The sequence below is a fragment of the Blennius ocellaris genome, assembly GCF_963422515.1.
Source record: "Blennius ocellaris genome assembly, chromosome: 7".
Taxonomy (NCBI): Eukaryota; Metazoa; Chordata; class Actinopteri; order Blenniiformes; family Blenniidae; genus Blennius; species Blennius ocellaris.
In genome coordinates, this window is record NC_137656.1 from 7,396,915 (window position 1) to 7,421,510 (window position 24,596).

A 24,596-nucleotide genomic window follows, 5' to 3' on the forward strand; every position below is an offset into this window, starting at 1 on the left:
ACCTATTAAAAGTTTTCTGATTGTTTCTTAAAGTATGATTATAATAAAATAATTCCAATTATGGCTCTGAATATGAAAAGCATCTTTCTTCCAAGATTGAATAATACTATATTAAAAAGAAAAAGACATTATCTTTTGATGGTACTTCAGAGTTTAATTTCTGTAACTACTTTTCTTTTTGCTTTAAAGCTCAATACCATTTTACTGCTGCAGAGTTTTGGTATATTTCTTGTCGCTCATGATCTTACAAACCTCACTCTGACTTATTATTTAGCAATACAGTAGCAATCTGAGCTGATTGTACTTTAAAAATAAGAACTTTGATCTTAATGTTTTATTCTTCTAAAAAAAAGACCCCAGAGCTTTTGCTTTTCAAGCTTGATATTCAAGCCTTTTCTCATCTGCGATACACACACACACACTCCTTTGAGCCCGTATGTGCGTGTGTGTGTGTGTGTGTATACTCTCCCTCTGCATCCAGTTGAATCCAACTTTATTCTCTCAATTGCGTCAAAATGGAACCATAGCTCAAACCTTAAACATTCTAATCTGAGTATTGAAGCAGCAATGCGGGAAGCGAGAGCAGCTATCTGGCCCACAGCTGTGCGGGTTAAGTGGTAGTTTTGAATCGGTAAACGACAGGGAGAAGTGGGGGGGGGGGGGGGCGATATGAGACCTGGAGATAATATCTGTCTGGATTTTAACAGCAGAACAAAACATAGGGATGAAAGCCTGCGCTTGATGGCCAGAATGATAAACGGTGGCAATAACTCCCTTTATGGTTGTTGGACCATAAAACAGTCACACTCCACTGTTTATTAAATCAGACGGCATCTGTCAGTTCGACCTGTACTAGTTTGTGTGGCCTCCCTCAGACTGATGCAGGACATCAGTTCCACACCACAAATTCACCACTTTGATTGTCCCACAAGACAGATTGAAATGAAACTTTAATGATGTTGTCAGGAAACTTCATAGAATTACATCAAAAGCAAAACAAGATTTCCACAAAATTAACTAAATTGCCTTAAGCGCAGTTTAAATGCCATAAATCTTTCTCTCTTTTTTTGTGCACAACTTTCTCCAAGGTTCTTATCTCTTCTCTTTCTCTCTTCATCCTTCTTGGGTAACAATTAGGCAACTTTTAAGGATAACATCTGATCAACCACTTGAATCTTGTTATTCACCGCAACAACCTCCCACTTGTTCACAAATCACCATAGAAAAACCATCAGCCTAATAAATCCATTCTCAGACAACAACAGAGACATTTGGGCTAACCTCCGCTTCTAAACAGTCATATAAATTCATAATCATGACTCCAATTTCTGCGCCGCCTGGGGGGAGGCCAGGACGAGCACTGATTACGACCAGTAGATGGCTGAATGGATGGAGGGGAGGGGAGGGGTGACAGCGTCTGGCTTTTCGGGGCCCAGTGTTGACATCGCCTCCCACCTGAATTATCATTAATGGTGAAGAGGCCAAAGACCTGATTAACATGGATGAGCTTTTTTGTGGGCTTCCGCCGCATTCCTCACACTTAAAAACAGACACATACACACACACACACACACACACACATACACACAATTATTTCACTGTTCCGACACGTATGGCTTTGTAAAGTACACTTAACTACAGATTCAATGTCCAACCACTGCAACATGTGGGATCGATATTCCCACAGGGGTCAGAGGTCGCCAGACTAATGTGACGATGTGTGTGTTCCTGGTATCTCAATGGATTGTCTGCATTGATTTCTATGCTGGCTTAATTTTCAGAGAACACTCAAGAGACTTCTTTTTTTCTCTCCACAGCGAAAGGCAATAAACATGCCTCCAGCTAATGGATCAGTCCACGAAGGAAGCCGCAGCATTGTGGATGTCTGCTTTTGAACTATGCAATGAAAACAAGGAGGATGGATTCTTTTACCTCCCACACCTGGGAGGCGCAGCAGCCACAATTCACAATTTCCTCAAATGGTGTTATTCTGATCCAACCGACTTTCTGTACATTTCTGCTGCACTTGGAAGAGTTTATTCTGGTTTAACTCGGTTATTTCTCCATACAGTTGAGTGTAAACTCATATTTGTTTGTGCAGCTACAGAAATGTTCCTGAGCTCATGCAGTGGTTTGTACTCCAGAAAAACGTTTTTGTGCTGTGCTGCCTACAAACCTAACCATTTGAAACAGTTTTTTTCTCAGAATGTTTTAATAAAATCATAAACCACAAGTGAAAAAAAATCTATTTCTTCTCAAATAAAGCTGTGAAACCTGATCCTTGAATATACCAGTCTTTTAGAGAATTGTGTTCATGTCCATGTTTATCCATCATCTGACCCACTGTTAACAAATTGCTATTCAACAATCCATCATATGCTTCAATGTGGCGAATTGGTTATGATATTGTCTGTATACTACTTTGCATTAAATACAGACATAAAAACCAAATAAACGGTTTCACAAAAGTCTTTATATATTTATTACACAACGCCCTAACTTTTTGGAAGTTGTAGAAGTTCTCAGGTGTTACAACCAACCAGTAGATGTACCATGTTATTCCACCACGGTCTCGCCCGCCACCTGCGTTTGAGTCGGTGTCTAATCCCATATTGGACAGCTCAAGCATAGTTCCAGTCAGTGCTGTAATCCTCATTTTAAATCAGGCCACAGGGTGTATTGAACTGCAGGTAACTATAGAAGCAGGTTCAATCTATGCCTCCAGATTAGCCCGGTTCCAGTCCCGTGAACCATCTCCAACTCGCTCAGCCCGCTCCGACGTCGTGCTCCCACTGACAGCATTCTTAGCCAGCTGGAGAAGCTGCAGCTCAGCTGGCGAGGATCGAGAATGGAAATGTCAACCAGGTTGCACAGCTAGCCGGTAATAAAGCTGCATTGAAAAAATGAAAAACCACAAAATGCCATTGGGTCTGGTCGAGATTACAACAGCTTTGTGATTCAGAGTGAATCAATTTAGCAGTAAAAAACACATTTAACGGTTATTTCTTTCAACTTTCCTGAAATACAGATGAATATTAATGACTGTTAACAGTTTAGACATTGTCGAACCGGGCGTGAGCAATTCAATTATTTATTTGTTTTATTTAAATGTATCTAATTCATTTCTTGATTTATTTTAATCTTGAGACAATGTTGAACAGTGTGAGCAGTGGTCCACCAACAAACAGGTCACCACTGTGGGTCACTGAGCATGACCTTTGACCCCACCATCAGCTTCACAGAGCACCCCAAGAAGATTAACAAAGTATGATTAGTATTAATTAGTTACAGGTGACATATGTTCAATCAAAAATCAATCAAAAAATTCATGTCTTGTTTCCTGTTTCTTGCTTCCATTTAAGATATTCCTAGTCTCACTTTTAAAGGTGATTAAAGGGAATGTGTTTAGTGGATTTCAAAGTGTGATGGAGGCGTTTCCTACTGAGCTCCAGGGATCTGGAGTTCAGGAGAATCAATTTCACAGCACCTGTTTCCTCTTATAAGTAATGATCAAATAAAAATGTGACAAGGTTGTTTTTTTTCTCAGGGAAATACATTTTTAGGACTGAATTTAGCCCTGGGTTAATAGAGGAATTTATGAAATAATCTTCAGTGTAAAACTACAAGTGAAACAATTATGAGAATTGCAGACTAGATATGAATAGTGACTAGATATTTCAAATACAAATTTCTATTACAGTTCCTGTAGCTTATAAAGTGTGTTGATGGATCAGTAACTAAACTAAACTAAACTAAAATCAAATTATATTACTGCCTCACTATTTATGGCTTCAAAATCCAGCAAAGCTGCAATTCACATTGATGTTTGTTCATACAAATCTGCTGAAGACTAACAATACAATACAATTTGATTGCAATGGCGTTGCAATCTTTTATGGCAGGATCACCAATATCTCAGCTCGGGTGTCTCTGTTGTTTTGTGTCGACAACTCTGAAGAAATTTGCTTTAAAAATCCAAAAAAAAGTTTTGGCTTACGGGCCTCATGTTGGACACCCCCGAGAAATATGCTCCAAAACAATCCACACATATAACCTTGATCTTTGGTCACCACAACTGAATCCATTCATTTTGAGATATTGTTTTACCAAGACGAGTTGAGTCAGAACATATAAACTGCTCCTTTCAGCAGCAGTCGAGGGGAGGCATAATTTGTAAAAGAAAAACAAAAAAAAAACACTCTTCAACATCATCAGATGAGCACAAACAAAACTTGAACACAACGAAGATGATCAAACGCTGACACAGCTTTAAATATGAAATCACTCTTGGCTATATTAAATTATAATGATTGCATTAGGTGGCGTTGAACAGTAAGTGGAGTGGATGCTCTCATGCAAAATTAAAAGCTAACAATTTAGATTTGCTATATTAAAAATACAGCCACCCCCACTCTTGGAACTCAAAGCAATATAAGGCCATACATTAGTAATGACTAAGATTAAAGTCTTCATGAAGTGTGCCAACATTTATGGAAAGATATCAAACTTGGAAAGTTTTGAAAAAAAAAAACTACAAATGAGACGCAACACAACTTTAGGCTGTCTGACATTTAAAGAAGAGCTATGTGTTTTCACTCCCATAGATTGTAATGTAAATGTGGATTTTCACATTAATTCAATCCAGGTTGTCATGATAACAAAAATCCCTTGTGAATGCAATATAACTAGACATCTGGTATCAATGAGAATGAATGGACACAAAAATGTGTTGAGGGTCCATAATGGGAGGATTTATTTCATGCACTGCATTTTTTTTTAAAATTCTTATCAAAGCTGATAGTGAAATTCTGAAAAATAAATGACCAAAAAAGACATTAATTACATGCTTGAGCGCATTGGCATAAACAGTCAAAATAGAAATAAATGCAAAAATTTGAAAATGTGTACGAGAATGCAGTCAGAAATTAAGGCCTTCAGTTTGAACAGAGGGAGTTTTAATTAAAATTTCATATTGTGTGCTGCGAGGATCGCAGGGAAAAATATAATGCAAATCACATAATATTATCAATTGCTGTGTTCGAATCAGTTTCTGCTACTTTTATTTAATACCTTTAGCAACACGGTCCCTCTTACTAAAAGCTTGGGTGACCCTTTCACACACCCAGCCATATATAACTGAACTAAAAGATGTAAAGCCAAAGATTTCAAGGAACTATCTTTAACCTGAGCTCCTAAGTAATAAAAAAAAATCAAATGCGGCCATCATTCTAACTAATATGGTGAAAGCAGAAATCTGTTGGGGTTTTTTTGTGTTTTTTTGGGGGGGGGGTTCCTCCATGGGCTCAAAGCAGTTGTCAAAACAAGATGAATGAATAAAGAGTTTTTTTTTAACTGTTAGTAACAGGAGGTACTCCAGTGACGCGCCAGATAATTTAGAAAGGAAATCAGTGAAATTAATGATATTGCACTGACACACGCCTTCATGTGCATTGGGTTCAGAGTAATGTTTGATGCAGAAGTAGCAGAATCACTCTCAGATGAAGTCTTTGATGACATTATGTGCTCAACTCGACACTGAATTGCCGACATGCCACCTTCACAGCCTCATCCCCCACCATCTGAGTAACGGCTTCCTGCTGCCACTGTGACTTTAAAATCCTTCTGCTTACTTTTTTAAAGCCAGCCATAATTTAGCTCCTTCATACATGACTGACCTCCTTGGAACACACGCTCCCTCCTGTATTCTCACTTCTCCACTCCATCTGCCCATCTGTCCATGAGATCTGTAAACTGCTCTGCTCCTGGACTCTGGGAAACGCTCCCACGGGACATCCAGACGTTGCTTCAGATCACGTCTGAAAAACCCGCCTGTTCACACTGGCTCACCCCTCATAGTCTCTCCCGCCTTCTTTTTGCCATATTTTTTTTTTAAAGTTTGTATCTACATACAGTTCTCATCAGTGTCATCTTGTCTTGATTCACAGAGATCTTGAGTTTTCTCTAAAATGTATTCTTGTTGTTGTTTGCACCATTTTCTCTTTTGTGAAAAATAGTTTGAAGTAGCAGACCAGTATCTATTCTCTTCAATGTAGTCAGTGAGAAGGGGGGATGTGAAAACAGAACAAGCAAAGGCGGTCAAGAGACGAGAGAAAAAAAGATTTAAAATCCTAAAACTGGAAACCAGACTCCTAAGATGACTAACTTGTGAGTAGCAGAGGAATTATCTGTCGATCGGCTCTGTTTCGGTCGGAGAGCTCCAGTCCCGGTCGCCCTCAATCATTGGTGGAGACCCCATAATTTTGAGACTTTAACTCATGCTTGTAGGTATCATGGTTCCCTACAATTCACTTCATTATCAAATTGATTTTTATATATTTTTCTTTGTTGTGTTGTTTTAGAATGTTGCAACGAACGACTTTTGACATATGATGAGTTCAACTCAAATCACACAAGAGACATTTTGTGTGCAGGCGGAATATCCACCTTGTTTTCACTTGTTTATCTAGTCTAATCTATCTGCTTGCTTTTATTGGTGAATAATTTTGTATTAGTATGCAAAACAATGGTGTTTTTAAATTGCAGGATGATATTTTATTACAAAAACAACCAGCACCATCAACTTGTGGCCTGGCATGTTAACTACATCATATTCAGTGTTTCCCTGTAAACATACGTCGTTTTGAAAATGTTACGCTGTGTCAACGCGAATCTTCTCCGGAACGAAAATGCATAAACGATGTGTTTTATCTTGGAACGTTGTCGCATAAATGGGGCCTTAGATACCAGCTCACCTCGTCACTAATTTTTGGGGTGTGTCTGGTCAGAAACAATGATTGGAGGATGAAGAAGAGACATTTAGATTGTGCTAAGAACCATGGCTGGTTGGACCCACTGTAAGTAAACAGAGGTGGTCGTGATGTTTTGGCTTATCGGGGTGCGACCTGAGTGCCTCATATGTTGAGCCACACAACTGGTACGCTGCCAATCTTTACGATTGTGGTGTGCAACATTTGCTCCTCACGGTAAATGTTTTGCAATTTCCTTTGCAATGCGGAGTGATCCAAATCGAACAGGGGAAAGAAGAAAAAAACAAACATTTTGTGACTAAATCAGTAGATGTTACGGATGACTGTGAAATAACACATTGACAGGTTGTCAGAAGGATGAATAATGAAAGGGGTGAGGAGAGAAAGCAAAGGAAACAGAGAATGAATAAGGGGATAGGCAAGGGGGGGAGAAATATATGATGTGTACACCAGCATAGTGAAAACAAACAGCTAAATTAGTCATGGAAGGGATGCAAATTTGCTTCCCCTGAGTGCCGCATGGTAGAATTACCCTGAGAGAGGCAGAGGGTGAATCATGCCAACCCCCGGCGCCATGTGATTTATTAGCAAACATCCAATTCAATAAGAAAGTGCTTAACATTCCAAAAAAGCTGTGAAAGTCTCATAAGGTGGCATTAACTATATGATATTACCATTTCGACTGGCGGGGGGACGGCACAAGACAAGAGGTGGTGGAAAAACAAACACTCCCACTTTCCAGACGGATCTTGGTGTGATGTGCCAAGTGGGACTGTGACAAACTGAAAACTCACTTGGCCTTTTCCACACACGCATGTTACTATTCATTAACATACACAACGAGGTCCATTAATTGACACTCCAGCTTACAGAGCCTCTCCTGTTTGAAAAGGGCACGAAGAGAGGGGGAGGGGGTGGTTAGAGGTACTGGAAAATAAAGTGAGCAGCAAGATAGGGAGTGTGCAACATAAGCAAGATAGAATTACTGCTGCACTTGTACCTGAAATTAACGTCTAAGTGGTCCCAGGTATACAGCACACTTGCGTTTTAAGGGTATGGACGCCACACTTTGAACAGTCGTCGTACGTCTTGAAGAGATATACACTGCTCGCACTCCGCCGCTGTGAAATGTACTCGATTTGCTGTAAATTAACTGACACGGCATTTTATATGTACAAATGAAATGGTGAACAGGTACAAATAACTGTGAATCGAATCATCTATTAACAGTCTCCACCTTGGGAACCATTTTCAAAAAGTTGCGTTTGCAGTGGCTCTGAGCACCATTGTTGCGTAAACTGACACCTAAAGTTAAACGAAGGTGTTTGTGTGTCCGCATGAAAATGTCATGTAAACGGGGTCTAATTTTTGGAGGTTGGACTTAATCAGCCATCATTAAGGTGCAATAATTTCAACTACGATATTGTAACTGCTTGCGCTTCAGTAATGTGCATGCAATTTCTGGTGAAACTGTTCCTGAATGAAACAGATGTGACAACAAGAAGAAGCATCATCTGATGAACTTCCAACATGCAAAGAATAACAGTAACTTTTCATCCCTGAGTCTGTTGTGCCACTGTTTTTACCTCTTTCACTTGTCACTGTCTCCTCGAGCATGAGACTTTTCACAAATACTCCATTTTAATTGTATTTGATCATGATGTCATTACTGTGTTTCCGACGGATTATTTTGGAGGCCTGGGGAGAGGGAAGCAGTAGTTCCCAGAGCTGCAGTGACAACAGAATAATCCTTGAAAGAGCCATTAAACAATGATTATCAAATCTCTTGTGTGTTTCAAAGAGGGGGCACTATTGGTTTGATTGATTCACTGATTGTGTGTGTGTGTGTGTGTGTGTGTGTGTGTGTGTGTGTGTGTGTGTGTGTGTGTGTGTGTGTGTGTGTGTGTGTGTGTGTGTGTGTGTGTGTGTGTGTGTGTGTGTGTGTGTGTGTGTGTGTGTGTGTGTGTGTGTGTGTGTGTGTTTCTATGTTTAGAAGTGCTCGGAGGGGTGGGTAGAAATTGATTGACTGCAGAAACAGGCGGCTCTCATATTTCAAAGTCAAATTAATAAACGAAAGGGGAAGGATGGAGCTAGGGCTGGGCAATATGGCCTCAAATCAATATCACGATGTATTGAGCAGTTCACCTCGATAACGATAAATGGACAATAACAACGCCAGTGAGTTTCGTAAATTTCGGTATCGACAAATTTTTGGTTTATTGCCCAGGCCTAGATGGAGCCATTCCGAAGTTCTCACCCTACTGACATGACGTTAACACAGACATGAGCGAAAGGTACAAGCCATATGATGCATGTGTGGCTGTCTTTGTCTGACATAGCAGGGTGAGGCACACGGAAACGTCACGCAAGCAGCACTTTCTGTTCTGTGTCGTTTTAAAATAGATTTTATTCTGGATGTGATCAATGATGGATGCCGCATCAGGTGAGCGCTGATATGATGACTTTTTCCACAGTGTCACTCGGAGACGCTTTAGGCGTCACGACAAAACAAACAGCAATGCCTCGTCTCTGCATTGACACAGCGGCGGTGCTCTTTGACCCTCGGTGCGGCCGATCCACACCTGGAAAATGGGTTGCTAAAGATGTGTGTTGACACTGAGCACATATTATTTAGGAGGAGAGCAGCAAATCATGACATCCATACGTTTTTCTCATTTGATATTTTTGTTCATACTTCCAATTCTGTGCATCCAGAGCCAGGTTGGCAATGTAGACGCTACTTGAGTACAATTACTTGTTTAAAATTGCAACTTGTGCATACATTGTGTCTTAACAATGTGGACATATCTGTGGCCAAAGAACATGTTTAGATCACTGGAAATGTTTGGCAGAATACAGCTATGAAGCCGTCCATTGCTGCATCATGCTCATGCTGAATACACTGTGGATTCACCCAAGAAAAAAGAAAAGAAAAAGGATGTAAGCTACTTTAAGGGCTTTCAAGCTAAAAGAAAGGACACCGTGTCAACTTGCAAATGACTTCACTTTCTACTAATTGGCAAGATTATGCTACTTGTTAAAGTCATGCCAGAAGATCTATTTTTACATCACATCTATCCTGAGTCATTACCATAGGAACGAAACGAATGTGCTCACTATCTCTGAAGATCTGCTCCAAACCTGACAAGCAATTGTATCCAATGAATTGAAGCACAGCCACGTGGAAGTAATAGGAAAATATTAACTTGCCATCAAGGACTCTTAAAGTAAAACAGACGCTCTCAATGTAAATTAAGTGTTTCGTGGCATTATCAAAGAGTACACGCAGCAGATTTTTGATTCAAACACATCATGGATTCAGTTGAAATAAAGAATCGTGTGTTGAAGCTTGATAGTGGAAGAGGCAACAGCTAAATTATTATACTTTCCACTGATTGGCAGTGAATCATTTTAAAATAAAAACACATACAAGTGTCAACAGGCCTGTTTTCTGATTTGGGAAGCACATTTGACTGACCTTCATACAATAATTATTTATCCATTATTGGTTTACCAGGAATTATTCATTCAACAATGCACATACACGACAATCATTTGTGTGTTGTTCTAAAAGAAAGGATTACCTTAATATTGCAAATATATACATTTCCTCTTTTGAATCATATCATTTTGGGATTTCTTTACAAAATGCTCCAAGGTAAAGCATTAATATTCATTATTCTTAAATATTTTAGCTAATGTTTTTACTATTATTCATATTAGGTCTCCACTATACGTTCATACTTAAATGGCGTTTGCATAGTCTTATTGGGTACTTTAGTTTCTTCCTGCAGTCCAAAGACATGCATATTAGTTGAATTGACCACAAGTGTGAACATGTGTGTGACTCTCACTATCTGTTGTCAGGGTTTATTCTTTAGTCAGTTGGGACCTGCAAACCTAAGTTGGATCAAGTCGTACAGATGATGAGCTCACACTGTTCACATTAGCTTCAGAACAGATCATAAAACCCATGAAATCTACATTTTTATGTATTTAAAAACACAACATTCAACAAATCAATACTAATGTTCGTCACTTGTTCACTGGCTCAATGTAGTATGAAAAATGCAGTTCATAAGCAAGTGTAAAGTTGTCCAATAAAATGATTCAGCAAAAAATACCCCACATGCATCAGAGCTGTCCCGAACGTATCCAATTATGAAATGTGGAGGTTTATGGACAGATGGGAAACAATTCATTTATGAATCAATGCTCCCAACTGGTAAGAAGTATCTGTTAGACTTCATTTTGTTCATGATAACCTGTAACTAAAAACCAGCCATCGTAGATGTTTTAGAGGTGGTTGTGATCTGCAACCTCACTGCAATGTGCCAGTAACTCCTACACAACTGTAGGCTTAAAACAACAGATGCAACCAAATTCAACAACACGGCATGTTGTCTTGTTCATGAGAATGACTCATTTTTCTGACCTGAACATCATCTGTGCTACAAGTCACTAGAAATCTGGAGCCGAGGTTGGATTTAATTCCTCCTCCTTTCATCTGTTGCGCAATGATCCAATCTATGTTTGTATCTAATCGTTTCAACGAAGTGGCTCTATGTGATGTGATCGATTGTTTGTAAAGCTTTCTGCTAATTCGCTCAAAAAGACAGCGAAAACTACCCAGTGAAAAGAGGTTGAAAGTGAAGAAAGTGAAATATCTTCATCGAGAGTCAGAGAACCAAATCAGTTCTCATCCACATCTGAATACATTTGGACTTTAACTTGACAGGTGGCGGGGGAGGAAAACTCCAATTTCCCTGCACAGGTGAAAAGTTTGCTTCACTTATGCATTACGGCTGGCAGAATTGGCAGCGGTTTCATCTCAGAGTGAGTCTTCTCTTGGTTTCATAGATAATACTGAGCACGTTTGTAAGGCGGCAATTTGCTCATTATTTCTATGGGGTGATGGAAACCATCCTGTGGTTCACAGTGAGCTGAAAGGAAAACACATTATCGCACAGGCAAACACATTAAACCAAGAAGCACAGAGCTATAAAGCAGAAGATGAGGGTCCATGCAGGCAGGCCACAGGATTTGCTGAGTTTAGCAATCGGGAAAAGGCAACAAGAAACAATTTTCAGACGATGGTTATAGACACATCAACTTCTGAAAGGCACCTTGTGCAGCTAACATTGAAAAACCCCTAAAATAAACACTGTTGATGCATCAGAATAGCCACTCAAATTTCGGCACTTCGAGGTCTTGCCCAACCAAATTTTAGGTTAGGTTAGGTTAGGTTAGGTTAAGTTAACCCCAACCCAGCAAAGCCATTCCACAGCATGATGATACCTTGTGAATTGTATCATGTTAAACCATTAATTTTTACAAGATTGAAGAATTCAAATTGTAACGGTGAATGGACTTCACGTAGCAGTGTGAGTTGTGTGCTACTGCCATGAAAGATGCTTGACCTCCATTGGAAGCAACTTGGGGTTCAGTGTCTCACTCAAGTACACGTCAACACATGAATGGGTTGAGAAGGGGGTCAAACCATCGACCTTTCGGTTGGAAGACAACCCACTCTAACAACCGAGACACAGTCACCCGATTTAAGTATTGTTGATTTTTATAACATGTCTGTGGGTAATACTCAGGCAACACTGTATATTGAAAATTGCAATCAAGTACTGGTTTCTTTGGGTGATGTGAACACTGAAATACAATATATACTGTATCGAAATTACTGACTGTATTTTTTTTAATGCATTTTTCTAGATTAATGAATATACTTGAACGTTTCCATGGCAAAGTATGGCCGGGACCAATTATTCCATTCTCACAAATTGAAATGTGACCTATCTGCAAGGCAACGAACACACTCGACTTCTCCTCCAACAATGTTCGCTGCGCAGTCTTGCACATTCACCTACACAGTCTTGGTGCAGTGTTATGCAGTGATAATGAGATATTAGGCCATATCTCATTAGGATAAAGGCAGAAAAAATGTCTCTTGGGGTCAGAGGGTAATCCCTGGTCATTGTGTCCTGGCCACAGTGCCAGGCAATTAAGCACAAGAAAATGAGAACCTAAGGGGAACTGTGAGCTTATTAAAATCTCAAGTTTAGTAATAGGGTGCCATATATGGAAGGATCATGGTATGTCTATAAAGCAGCTATTTGGGAATTACATTTGATTTCGGAGTTGTCAGCTCGTATGAAATATTTGCTGAACATTTTTTTACCTTCAGCCATTGAGGTACACACCAGATGAGGAATTTTATTCATAAGGCTCAAGAAATACAGAACTTCTATTGCTGGCAGATATTTATCATTGGGTCAGATAATAGCAAAGGCAAACCTTGCATTGAAGCCAATTCCGTTATACAAAACAAACAAGAACGAGGGCTTCATGCCAGAAGTGAACAACCAGCCGGATGCTTGCCAGCATCATCCTCCAACCAATTATGATGTATTACGAGAGGTGCTTGGCTATCAGAGAAGTCAGCGGATCTGCCCTGCCTCAATGAGTTGCGACATTTCCAGGCACACACAGGTCATTGATTAGAGCAGCTCAACTCAGAGCCTGCAGTCCATCAGCGCTCAGGGACCGGTAATCAATTCTCTAATGGCGTTTGAGCCTTTTCACTCCTGCTATGATCCACTCGTCACTGAGCGGATACACGGGAGTGCGCACCCACCGACATAAACGTGTGGAAGCAGACACACACCAAATACAACCCAGATGGCCGTTGTAAAAGCAAAAGGCAACTCCCAAATATTAACTTACTAAGTGTAGCAGTGATAGGGCACGGTCATGTAATGGCATTATCAAAATGACAGCAGCTCTCCTGAGGCAGACTCTGGTTCCTGATTACCTTGTGATAGTGGACCCTGTTTCTGGCCAAATCTGATCAGCATAGCACCAGACGCAGAGATGGCTGGTCAGGAACTGAGCCCGAAGAACCCTTATCTCCATCAACAGGCTGTTAGCTCTTTATGGGCCATGATGTCCTCCTAGGGAATTAATCTGATTGGGGTCTGATGAAAGTTTTTCTTTGAATGGAACTGGTATAAAGAAAGACGGTCACAAACTTCCTTTTCAAAGCTTCTTGGGTCAGATAGGATTGCAGTTGGTGATCTTTCAGGCTCTGGACCTGAACTCAGTGAACCTACTAATTAGGTATAGTCTGAAACTAAAAGATCTTAGTAAAACTGTGCAATAGGAACCAAATAATTTAAAGCATTAAACATAACAGTGACTGTACCTGTAGTCTTCCCCCGTGACAGAGCAGAGAGACAGGATAAAAAAAAGTCTACACTATGAGTACAATCAAATTCCAGAGGAAAATTTATGGAGAAAGAGCCACCACTGGCAATATCTATTATAATCACATGCCTTTAATGTTTCATTTAGATTTTTTGTATGGTTATTACTGTTATTTCAGTTTGATGAAACTACAAATTGAAATTTTATGTATTTCTATTTATTCTGTATCTCGTTCAGATTCTGTGAAAAGCTCTGTTGCAAGAAAGTGCTGTGAGGGAAGGCTGTAAAGTCAATAAGTTGTGTAAATAGTATGTATTTCTGCCTCCATGTCCTTTGTTGAGCAGATGTTTGACATTGATGTCTCTTCTTCTGCCATTCAGCGATTCGTCTCTTCACCCATCCAGCTTACTTACCTGTTTTTATACGTAAGCTAGGTTACACTCTCGATAGGTCCCTTGGTCAGGAGGCTAGAAACTGGTAAAACATTCATTCACATATGAACTCACTCTGTGGGCAATTTTGACTTAACAATTAATCAATCAGCCACGTCATTTCATTCTGGGAAGAATAAATAGTACCAGTGATGTATTGGTCCCTGGAGAAGAAACTCAACTCTATATTCATGCATAATATTTGCTCTTCTTCTTCTTCTGCTCATTGTCACATAATTTCAGTATAATTTATCGGTTAGCAATATTTGCCTCCTTATGACCCATACTACTCGGCCCCTGATTGGCTTGTCAGCCCTCATGCTGCATGGTAAACATAGACATGAACCAATCAAATCAGTGAATGGAGGCTTCATCATCCTCGGGAAAAAAAATGCAATCTGGCTTTTCGATGCAATGTTGACTGAAATATAAGTGGTTATATGCCTTATAGCCTCATATACGTTGGACTAGCCATTGCATAATGCGAGGAAAAAGCCCGCAAGCACAAGATGAACATGCAATCTCAAGACAGAAAGCAAGAGTGAAGGCTACACCAACATGGTGTCCAAGTAAACACAAGGTGGTTTTAAACACAATTTAGACAACATTTTTTGATTGGTAACAATGCAGTACTTAAATTACAGTAATTTCACTTGTGTGCCTCATCAATGACTATGAGTTTGGGCACTGGTCAAAAATTCCAGAGGAGAGAGATTCTTACTTTGGTGTCTGTGTGTCCTCCAAGCGGTTCCCCAGCTGGAATTCGTGGGATTTACTGCGGTGCAGCGCGGTGAAGCCCGGCAGCAGGTGGATGAGCTTGCGGCTTGGCGGAGGAGGTGTTCCCGGGGCCTTTACCTTGTTCCTTCGCCGCATGGGAGGCGTGCCAGGCGGGGTCATGGTGTTGACCACCAAGGGAGTCCGAGGAGGAGTGTGGCCAAAATGCCTCTGACGGGGTGACGGGGGCAGTGATCGATGACCGGATTCCAGAGGAGGGAAGAGGCCTGTGCCGGGGCTGTCCACCGTCAGCCGATCGGCATACAAAGGGGGGGGCAGAGCTTGGGGGCTGTGGCACATGTGCTGGTTATACTTGGACTGAACTTTGGGGCTTTGGGAGAGCTGGAACCGAATCCACTGACTGACCTCTGGCTGGCACACCGGAGTGTTTTCCTTGCCGGATTCAGAGGTGGGCCACTGGATGGACCAGTCCTGTTTCGCCTGACTCCCTGTTGACCGACAAAAAAAAATGTACCGGGTTGTGACACAATTAACGCTTTCAGATTTCATACAAACTATAAAGCCATGCATGAAGGTTTAATTAATGCTGTCAATGTTTTGATCTGTCTCTCTACCTCAGTCTATGGAGCGATGTTACTCACAGCTGTTAGAAAACCACCTTTGATCAATTTAACAGCAACCATTACTCTCTAGACTTCATTATTTTTACTGGAGCTGCTTTGTACTGGTCAATTGTGCCTTTTAAAAGCAAATTGTAATCCCCCCCCTTCAAAAAAAAGGTTAAATGCGAAGTTTCTCTATGGAGGTGCTCTTTTTATTAAAACATTTGCGACTTCAAACCATTACCAAAAAAACCCCCACGAGAATTAAACTACATATTCAATAGAATAAATGGATATTCAACCCTAATGGGTATATATAAATTATTTTGGTAAATGTGCGTGCGTAATACAACGTATCAAGTTAAACCAAATTGGTTCTCATGTATTTAATACTAAAACATCTATTAGCACCATCTCGATTGCGACAGTAGCTGTTATCTTGGCAGCAGGCAGACATTTACAACAAACTAATGTGCTCAATTTGCGTAATGAAGAATTTACTTTGCCGTTATCTGATGTGAACATATTAGTAGTGCAGCGGCATTCAAATATGCTGATGTGGAGCAGATTAAGCATCAGCGATTGGAACGAGAGCAATGAGAGAAAAATGAAAACAGAAGAGGGCAGAGCTGCATGAGTCATAATACAGATACTTTTGCTGAAACTAAACTTTCAGTCGAATGACAAAGAAAGAACAAAGAAGGTTAAAAAAAAAAGTAGAGGAAAAAAGCTTGAATGTGAGCAGCCAAAATGAGTGTTTTTGAGCTCAGATGACAATACTTTACCTCCGTTACTGTGCAATTTATCCTCCTCAAGTTGTTCTTCAGAGAGAAACACAAAAAAAAGAAAGACCAATGTGTTTATTGATGGAAGAGAAACAGCTGAAATGGTCTACAATGTTCTGCTTGTCTTTCCATCGGCAGTTACGCATAGCTTGAAGGGTTTTGAGGAGAAACAAAACATAATATTTGTGGAATTGATCCTGGACACATTCAAGATGCAGACGATGCTTCTCAACAGAGTCTGTGTAAAACTGACCTCACAGTCTTCAAAACACTTCAATTGACTGACGTTAATGCAATGGGGTTTTTTGTCTTCCTTTTTTGTGTATGTCATTATCTCTCCTCCCTGTGACTTGTCTCCAAGGAACTATGAGCATCAAAAACACAAACTTCAAACACAAAATCAACACAAGCAAACATCAAATGGACCAGGAGAAATATGTGCCGTAAAGTGTCCCAGCTGAATTGCAAAAACTTAAAGGGAAAGAGAAGGGGGGGGGGGGGTTGTCAGCAGCTTTTTTCCTATTTTGTAATGTTATGAAGAAGGGGCCGCAGGGAAAGATGAGCTATATGAGGAATACCATGCATGGGGGTTTTAAAAGTCCCATTTTGTTATTATTTTAATTATTTTAAGTTGTCTCAGTGGGTGAGATTATAGGTTTTTATTTATTACCCACAGGTCATGTTCGGTGCTTCTGAAACAAAACAAAACAAAAACATGTACTTTTTTAATAGAAATGGTTCTCAGCTCACAAAATGCCAATGACTGCTTCTTTATTTCTTTTTCTAATTTTTTAAGTGGGAAGACTTTTGGAGGCCTTGGAGCATTACCAGCATGAAGCATAGACTCAAGAAATTGTTGCCGTCAATTGGAGTTCTTTTCATCAAGTGGAGCTCCTTTTCAGGAGTCTCAAATAATAATAATAATAATTAAAAAAACATTTATGTAATGTATCTTATTTTGTCTTCTATTTCAAAAACTCTGAACTGTCTTTTAATGATAACATGATCCTCATTTACTTCTTTTGCTGGAACATATAAAGAAATCTATGATTGTCCAAACCTCATGTTCATAGCTTGAAGATTAAAAGTCAAGCCTTTCCTTCTGCTTCGCTTCTGTCTTTTAAACATGACACAAAGTAGATGAAACCCTAGCATTGTGACGTTATTAGATGAAATAGATTTTTATAAAAATCACCACAAACTGTTTGATCAACTCCTGAGCCAAGTTCAACGGACTAAAATGTGTATTTAGGAATGTAAAGTTTAATCCTAAACTCTTAGGATCCTCTCAAACAGTTGCAGTGTGTCACAGGGGATAATCCCTGGTTAGTGTATCCTGGCCACAGTGCCAGGCAATTAAAGCACATGAAAATGAGAACCACAAATGAACTGAAGGCTTAATAAAATCCACATGTTTAGTATTAAGATGCCATATAGGGAAGGTTTCTGGTATCTCTATGAAGCAGACATTTTAGGAACACATTTTTGCAGGATTTTTAAGATGTCTTTGAGTTATTAGCTCCATGGAAATTGTTTCAGATCAGCCACAAAATTCATGGGGAATAGCGACGTGAAATTTCCGAAGTGGAAACTATATGGATATGGAGAAGATATGAGCTGAAAATATGTCAAAATATGTGTAAATCTGTAATAAAGAACTACTAACTGTGTGATCAACCACCAAGATGACTTTGAGAAAGTCTAAAGTATGCATATATCAGAATATAATAATTTCCCATAAATCTTTATTTCCAGGTGACACAGGATTTAAAATGTCAGTGATTAATGATCATATTATTGTCATATGTTAAATAATAATATGGTATTACCACATAGCAATAAAAAGTGTGATGCAAATACTGTGCCTGTGAAAATTTGGAAGGAATTGTGGAGCAGTATCAAACAACCACCTCCACATTTGCTACACTGTGCTTGAAAAACAAAAGTTGACATGAATTATTTGGGGATATTGCCAATGATCGCATTGATCCCCTGTAGAGATAAAACTGAAACCAACATGTACTGCAGAGACCAGCTGGAAGACAAAGTTACTTACATGCTTGAAGGTGTAGAGGTGATTTTAGTGTCTTAAGAACACGAGATGAGGACAAAGCCAACAAAGTGAAAAGTGGACTCACAATCATTCAGAGATACAATGTCAAGCTCTCCCGTAGGTCAGCACTGGGATATCCAGTGGTGGTGTCCAGACTCAAAGGTCACTCAAACTGTTCTACAATCCAAACACATGCTAGACACACATGAGTTGGAGCGTTTTAAGAAATTTCCCATGAGGGTGGCGTTTTCTAAAGAGTTGTGTTTTCAGTGACTCCGAGCACCGTTGTCATGTAAACAGGGCCTGAATGTGTGTCTCTCCGTTTTGACCAGAAAAAGTGGGTAAAATGGATGGATAGATGATAGTATGAATGGATGGATTGAGTCACAGTACTGTACAACTTCAGTCACTTTTTGGGGGGTTATAAGTGTCTAGGAAGTTGTCTTTAAAATCTTTCCAACCCAAAATCAAACTACAATATGCAGACTTTTCCTCAACAACAATCTGTTAGTGATGTTAAATGATAACCTTGTTTAAATCACACAACATATTGTATTGCTCTCAGGACTGGACTGTGAACCTTACCTCCTTTACACCCCACCCTTCTTCTTGCACTATTTTCCTTACTATGTTTTTTACATATTCTGCACCTTTTTTTTTTCTTAATATGTTTCTTACATATTCTGTACACTGTTGCACTGTTACTGGAGTTGTTTTTAATCTCATTGTACCTGGTATAGTGACAATAAAAGGCATTCTATTCTATTCTATTCTATTCTATTCTATTCTATTCTATTCTATTCAATATAATTTCCATGAATACTAGTTGCAAGAAAGAGTGGGAAAGTCGGGTAAATGAAGGGAAGTTAAAATAACTATCACTCACTTATGTGTCTTGATGATTTTAAAACACCATCTTTAACAACAGTTATACTGTCAGAAAGAATGAAATGTTTCAGTATTAATTTGTTAGAAATGCCAATAACTCGTGGATAATTTACTTACATTTGTGCATGACTGAATGAATAAATCAATGCATCACAATCAAACAAAGCAGTCAGTAATAATTTTCTACTTTCTGGATGTCGATTCCAATCAGTGCAGCTAGTGTTGTGCTGGTTGTCATGACAACCTGTCGGGTTTCAGCTCAGCATGCCACATGGTCACATATCTCGCTGCTCAGAATACGTTTCTGTGTAAGAAAAAAAAAAAAACAAATGACAGAGGAGCCTGAAGAACTGTAGGCAGATCACCTGCAATAGCTGCTTATTATTGTCTGTTGTTTTTAGAATCCATATGTACATTCACAGAAACCAATCTTAATATACCCCCTGTATTTCACACCTATGCAAATCATTCTTGAACACTTGATTTGAGCTGCCGCTGTTGCCGTGACCCTCAGTGTGACTGGCTGACAGCCACACTCACATAATTGTGTCTGAACCCACACCTCAGCCCTACGAAACTCCTCAGATCAGCATCGAGATGCAGAAAAGATGAGTGGGCCAAAGAGAGTGCTTGTCCACCAGTGCAGAAAAGGATTGGGTGTGGGGGGGTTGTCAATGAGACCTCCTTCATTAGTAGAAATCAAAACCACGACAGGCCACTCTGAAAAGTTGAGTCGGACCCATTATGGACATTAATGAACAGCCAGTTAAGGGGTCACACCACTGAAGCAGATGGAACAGCTGGGAGGCAGCAGATCACTGATTGCTTTCAGGCAGGTCAAAAGCATGAAATACCTGAACCATTTCCCTTCATTGCCTTCCTGTAAAAGCCAGAACAGATTTTAAAGTTTTTCTCTGAAAATGTAAATCTCTTAACAACCAGGCTCAATCAGAACCTGAAGAGACAATGGCGTCATCAGTATCCCTGCAGAGCACTTTGTTCTCTGATTGATTGGAGACACTGGGCTTTCCAAAAGTAGAATAGGAGGCAGAGATCCGAGTTATCATTCTCCTCTCCTGTGGAACCAACACCTAATTTGAAGTCAGGTGGTTTAAGTCTTCTGAGAAAAAGACTTAAACTCTCCAATTAGCTCAAGTCAACATGGACCACTTTACCAGTTAATCTGCTTTAAGTTTGAATAGCTATGAAACTTGTGCAGACTGTATGATTCAATCAGTCTAATCAATCCATTACTTACCACGCTGTGTGACATAGATTTTATGAACTTGGGTTAGACAACATGTTTCACTGTGATATCGAGCTTCACTTGTGCTTATGTCTGTCTTTGTTCTCTCCTTGTCTTTCTTTCTCTTTCTTCCTCTAACCCCAACTGTAACAGCAGAAAGCCGCCACCTTCGAGTCTGGTTCAGTGAAGGCTTCTTCTGTTAAAAGGGAGTTTTTCCTTTCCACTGACGCTTATGGCTTGCTCATGTGGAATTGTTTTTTTTTTTTTGTAAAATTGCTTTGAAATGACTGTGTTGTATCAGGCGCTATACAAATGAATTGTATTGAATTGAATGACGATACTGGCTGCGTCATGCGTCAATACGCGAGGACAATGACAATGTTGCATAGTCACAAGTTCACAATCATCCGAGGAGCTGGATGATAGATTATATAATAATTCCCTTTCTCAGGACTCAACAAACTTTTTCTTTCTTGTTTCACACCCATTACAGTCCATCCACGTCTTTGATCATTGCATTTTAAATTGGTTAGTGAGTAGCTTTAGGTAGTTGCTCTGCTGTGTAGTTGAGGTATGTTAATTACAGACTTACTGATGGCGGTGGCACGACTATGATATCAGCCAACCCGTCTCACTGCATGACTCAGGACCACAGATTTTAAGAGCCATCGACAAATATCATAGGCAGCAGATACCGCAGAGGATCGCCGCCATCATCCAAAGCTTTTCTCCTCCTTTCACTCTCCATAGATTAATATGTTACCACTGCATGTCATTAATTTTATGTTTCTCTCCTGTAGCCTGTCGTCTGTCTATGCTTCCTACAGGGATGTTCCGCTGTGAAGTTGCAAGTTTGTGATCTGTTCCTACTTCCATCAGTCTCCAGGGAGTTGATCCTGTTTGTTGTTTTTCTCTGTCCTTTTCTCTCCTACAATTCCCGAGCCCTCTGAACCTCTGGACATGCTGGAGCATTCCTCCTCAAAAAAAGGGTCTTTTTCCCACTCGACTGTCACCTATGCCTGCTGTTGTTAAAAAAAAACATTTTCACACTTATGGTGCTGTTAGATTACTATGCTATAATTGCTGCTATCCAAATGAAACTGAATTGAAAGTTGAGCATGCAGAGCATGTTTGAGACATTCATTCATTCATTCATTCAAAAAAAAAAAAAAAAAAAAGTGGTAGTTTTTCAGAAAAGCCAGCCAATCACCTTCAATTTAAACTTTGAGCTTCCCTTTGGTAATTACACCCATGCATCACTTTGAAATACTTTTGACAGCGCCTGTCAAGCTGAAACCTGAGTGAAATCTCTTCACAGAAGAAGTAATGAACTTGGATCGCACTCGCGAAGCTGTTGCTTCAAGTAATGAGTTGATTCATGAAGTGCGCCAGTATCTTAGCAACTGCTTCAGCAAAATAGTAACAGGACTTGACTTAATGAATTTCTTGCTTCACATTAGATCACCTAAGCAAAAGCCAGAGGCAAACCAAATACAGTTCCACGAGAAATGAGATGAAGAATGCGGACTGAGCACAAACCCCTCTGAGACTTGTGAATTAAGTTAATTTGTGTGTCTTGCGCTTGTTTAAAAAAAAAAGCCCATTCTAAAAGTTGCTTTTGATATGAAAACAAAATATACGTCGACTCTTCTAATTGATCCCATCCTCTGGGGGTCACAACATGCACTATAGCACAGTCGCAGCCTGCTCATATCAAAGCTTGATTATCCTCAGTTATTTTGGTGGAAGCATTCCTACATCGCAATAGCATTCTGCCTTTTTTTACTCACTCTCTTTCAAATGCATTAAGCCTCATTAAAAAAAAAAAAACATATGTAATGATGGAAACACATTTTCATTTTTAACTGTGCAAATGATCATCAGAGCTGTGTGGCGGCAATCAATATCCCATTCACCAGCAAAGATGCACAAATGCATAATGGTCTGGACATTTTCGATGTAGTTCTCCGCTAATTATCTCCTGATTATACGGTTTACTGACTCCAATATAAACAAGAAAAAAAACGTATTTTATTTTGCAGGAGAAAAAGAGTTGGCGTAAGATGCGGTGTGTGGTGAAAGCTGGACTTCTAAAACTAACAAATGAACATAGATTTTGGTTTCCATTAGTGCTGAAGAAAGTATTTCATCACTGACAAACATCTTTGAGAAAATGTCAAGACTGTGTCTTTCTCATATTTTGTTGACTATTTTAGGTTTATATCCAATGCGAATATTTAAAATATTGCATAATGAATTTCTAACAACTGGGCTTCTGAGTGCAAGCTGCAAACCGAGTTACTACACTTAACATCCAGCTCAAAGTGGCTAAAAGTACATTTGTACTGTTTGTATTAAAAAAGTCCTATACAACACAAGATCATAACATGACTGGCTGAAACTTGATCAACTTAAAAGATAGAAGGAAACCTACTGGAATCACAGAAGTCAAACCAACATTCGATATTTATGAGGAAAGAAGTAATTCAATTTCGATGTTTTAATAAACTTTGCAGCTCATATCATCGCATTTAATAAAAAATGGAATATGTCAACAGGTGCTTTTAAGCAATAAATTGTGCACTTTGCAAAGACTAGTCATGAAAACATGCATTTTGGAGCCTTTAATATTGACAAGAGTACATATTACCCAAAATGTCAAACGCTTAGTTTGACAAACCCTTTCAGATTGTCTTGTTTTATTAGAAAAGAATGCCTGTTTTCAATCTAACTTTGAAGCCACATCATCATTGTCATCAGTCTTCCACCATATCGTCTAACCTGAGAAAACCGACATTGCCCCTCACAATGTACCTGAAGCCTTCATGACGGCTCCTCCTCTGCAGCGACCAATGCAAATAGCACACCATTAATGGGACAATCCTGACACATGGAGAGGCTTTGAGAAAAGCAGATAACAGCCTCATAATTGCACTAATTACCTCAGGATGTGCTGCTTCTTTACGCGAAATGGCAGTGAAATGCCAGCAGGACAGTGGCTGGCCTATCTCGCTGCCACTGTAAACAGGATCTGGTGAAAAGGGCAATGGCTGTGTTCAATAGATACAGTGCCCCCTTTTTTAATCACCACTCTTTTCAGTTGAGGGGAGTGTAATCAGTGGGACTCAAAGTTTGACTCCACTAATTAGTTACCGGCCAATAAGGACCACCCTGGTGTGCTCAGGAAAGACGGGAGCCGGGGGGGGGTTCGGTCAATGCCTCTTCTGGTCTTTTTCCTTCCCCGTGCTGCGCTGGCTTTTTTCCTCTCGATGTGAAAACGTTTCTTGTGTGCCTCCCGTTGTCACCGCCTAGTTTTTGCCCTAATTCCCTCTCGTGTCATTCCCTCGTTTCACTTTACTCCCCTGCACATCTTCCTTTCGATCCCCTTTTTTTTCTGGGATACATTCTGCCTCCCTCTCCTGTGCTTATTCTTCTTTTTCTTTGCTGATGGCATTTGAAGCCAATTAGGTGTGTGTATGCATGTAAACCTGCCTTCGTGCCGAGCACAGGTACAACCGTTCAAGAGAATACAGAGGGAAAGGGTGGCAGACAACAGATCAACTCTTTTAAACATTTGAGAATTTTTTCCTTGTGATAATATTTGTATAAGTGTATGTGGATATGCTTGTGCGTGTGTGTGTGTGTGTGTGTGTGTGTGTGTGTGTGTGTGTGTGTGTGTGTGGAGGAGGGGGGGGTGGGGGTAATGTGTGTATATTGCAGCACAAAGGACCAACCGGCTGCCTCCGAATTGTATGACTCATCCTCACTGCAACTCGTGGACCGCAATCCCAAGAGCCTGTAGTGAAAAAATTCTATTAACTTGCATTAGTTTCCTTCCTCCACCATTACCTCACAGAGCCACATACATTCACTT

General features: G+C 39.9%; 1 protein-coding gene across 2 annotated transcripts in view; it reads right to left on the reverse strand.

Annotated features, from left to right (window-relative positions):
- Nucleotides 1-24,596, reverse strand: part of ksr2 (kinase suppressor of ras 2) — a gene marked incomplete at both ends in the record, with an annotated part of 115,770 nt that overhangs the window by 71,453 nt on the left and 19,721 nt on the right. The window contains 2 exons of one of the 2 annotated variants that reach the window (XM_080500085.1): nucleotides 15,135-15,628; nucleotides 16,534-16,571. In XM_080500085.1, coding sequence (XP_080356211.1) covers nucleotides 15,135-15,628; nucleotides 16,534-16,571 — 532 coding nt within the window. Of the gene's footprint in view, nucleotides 1-15,134; nucleotides 15,637-16,533; nucleotides 16,572-24,596 lie in introns of both variants that reach the window. The other variant, XM_080500086.1, reaches the window with a different exon arrangement.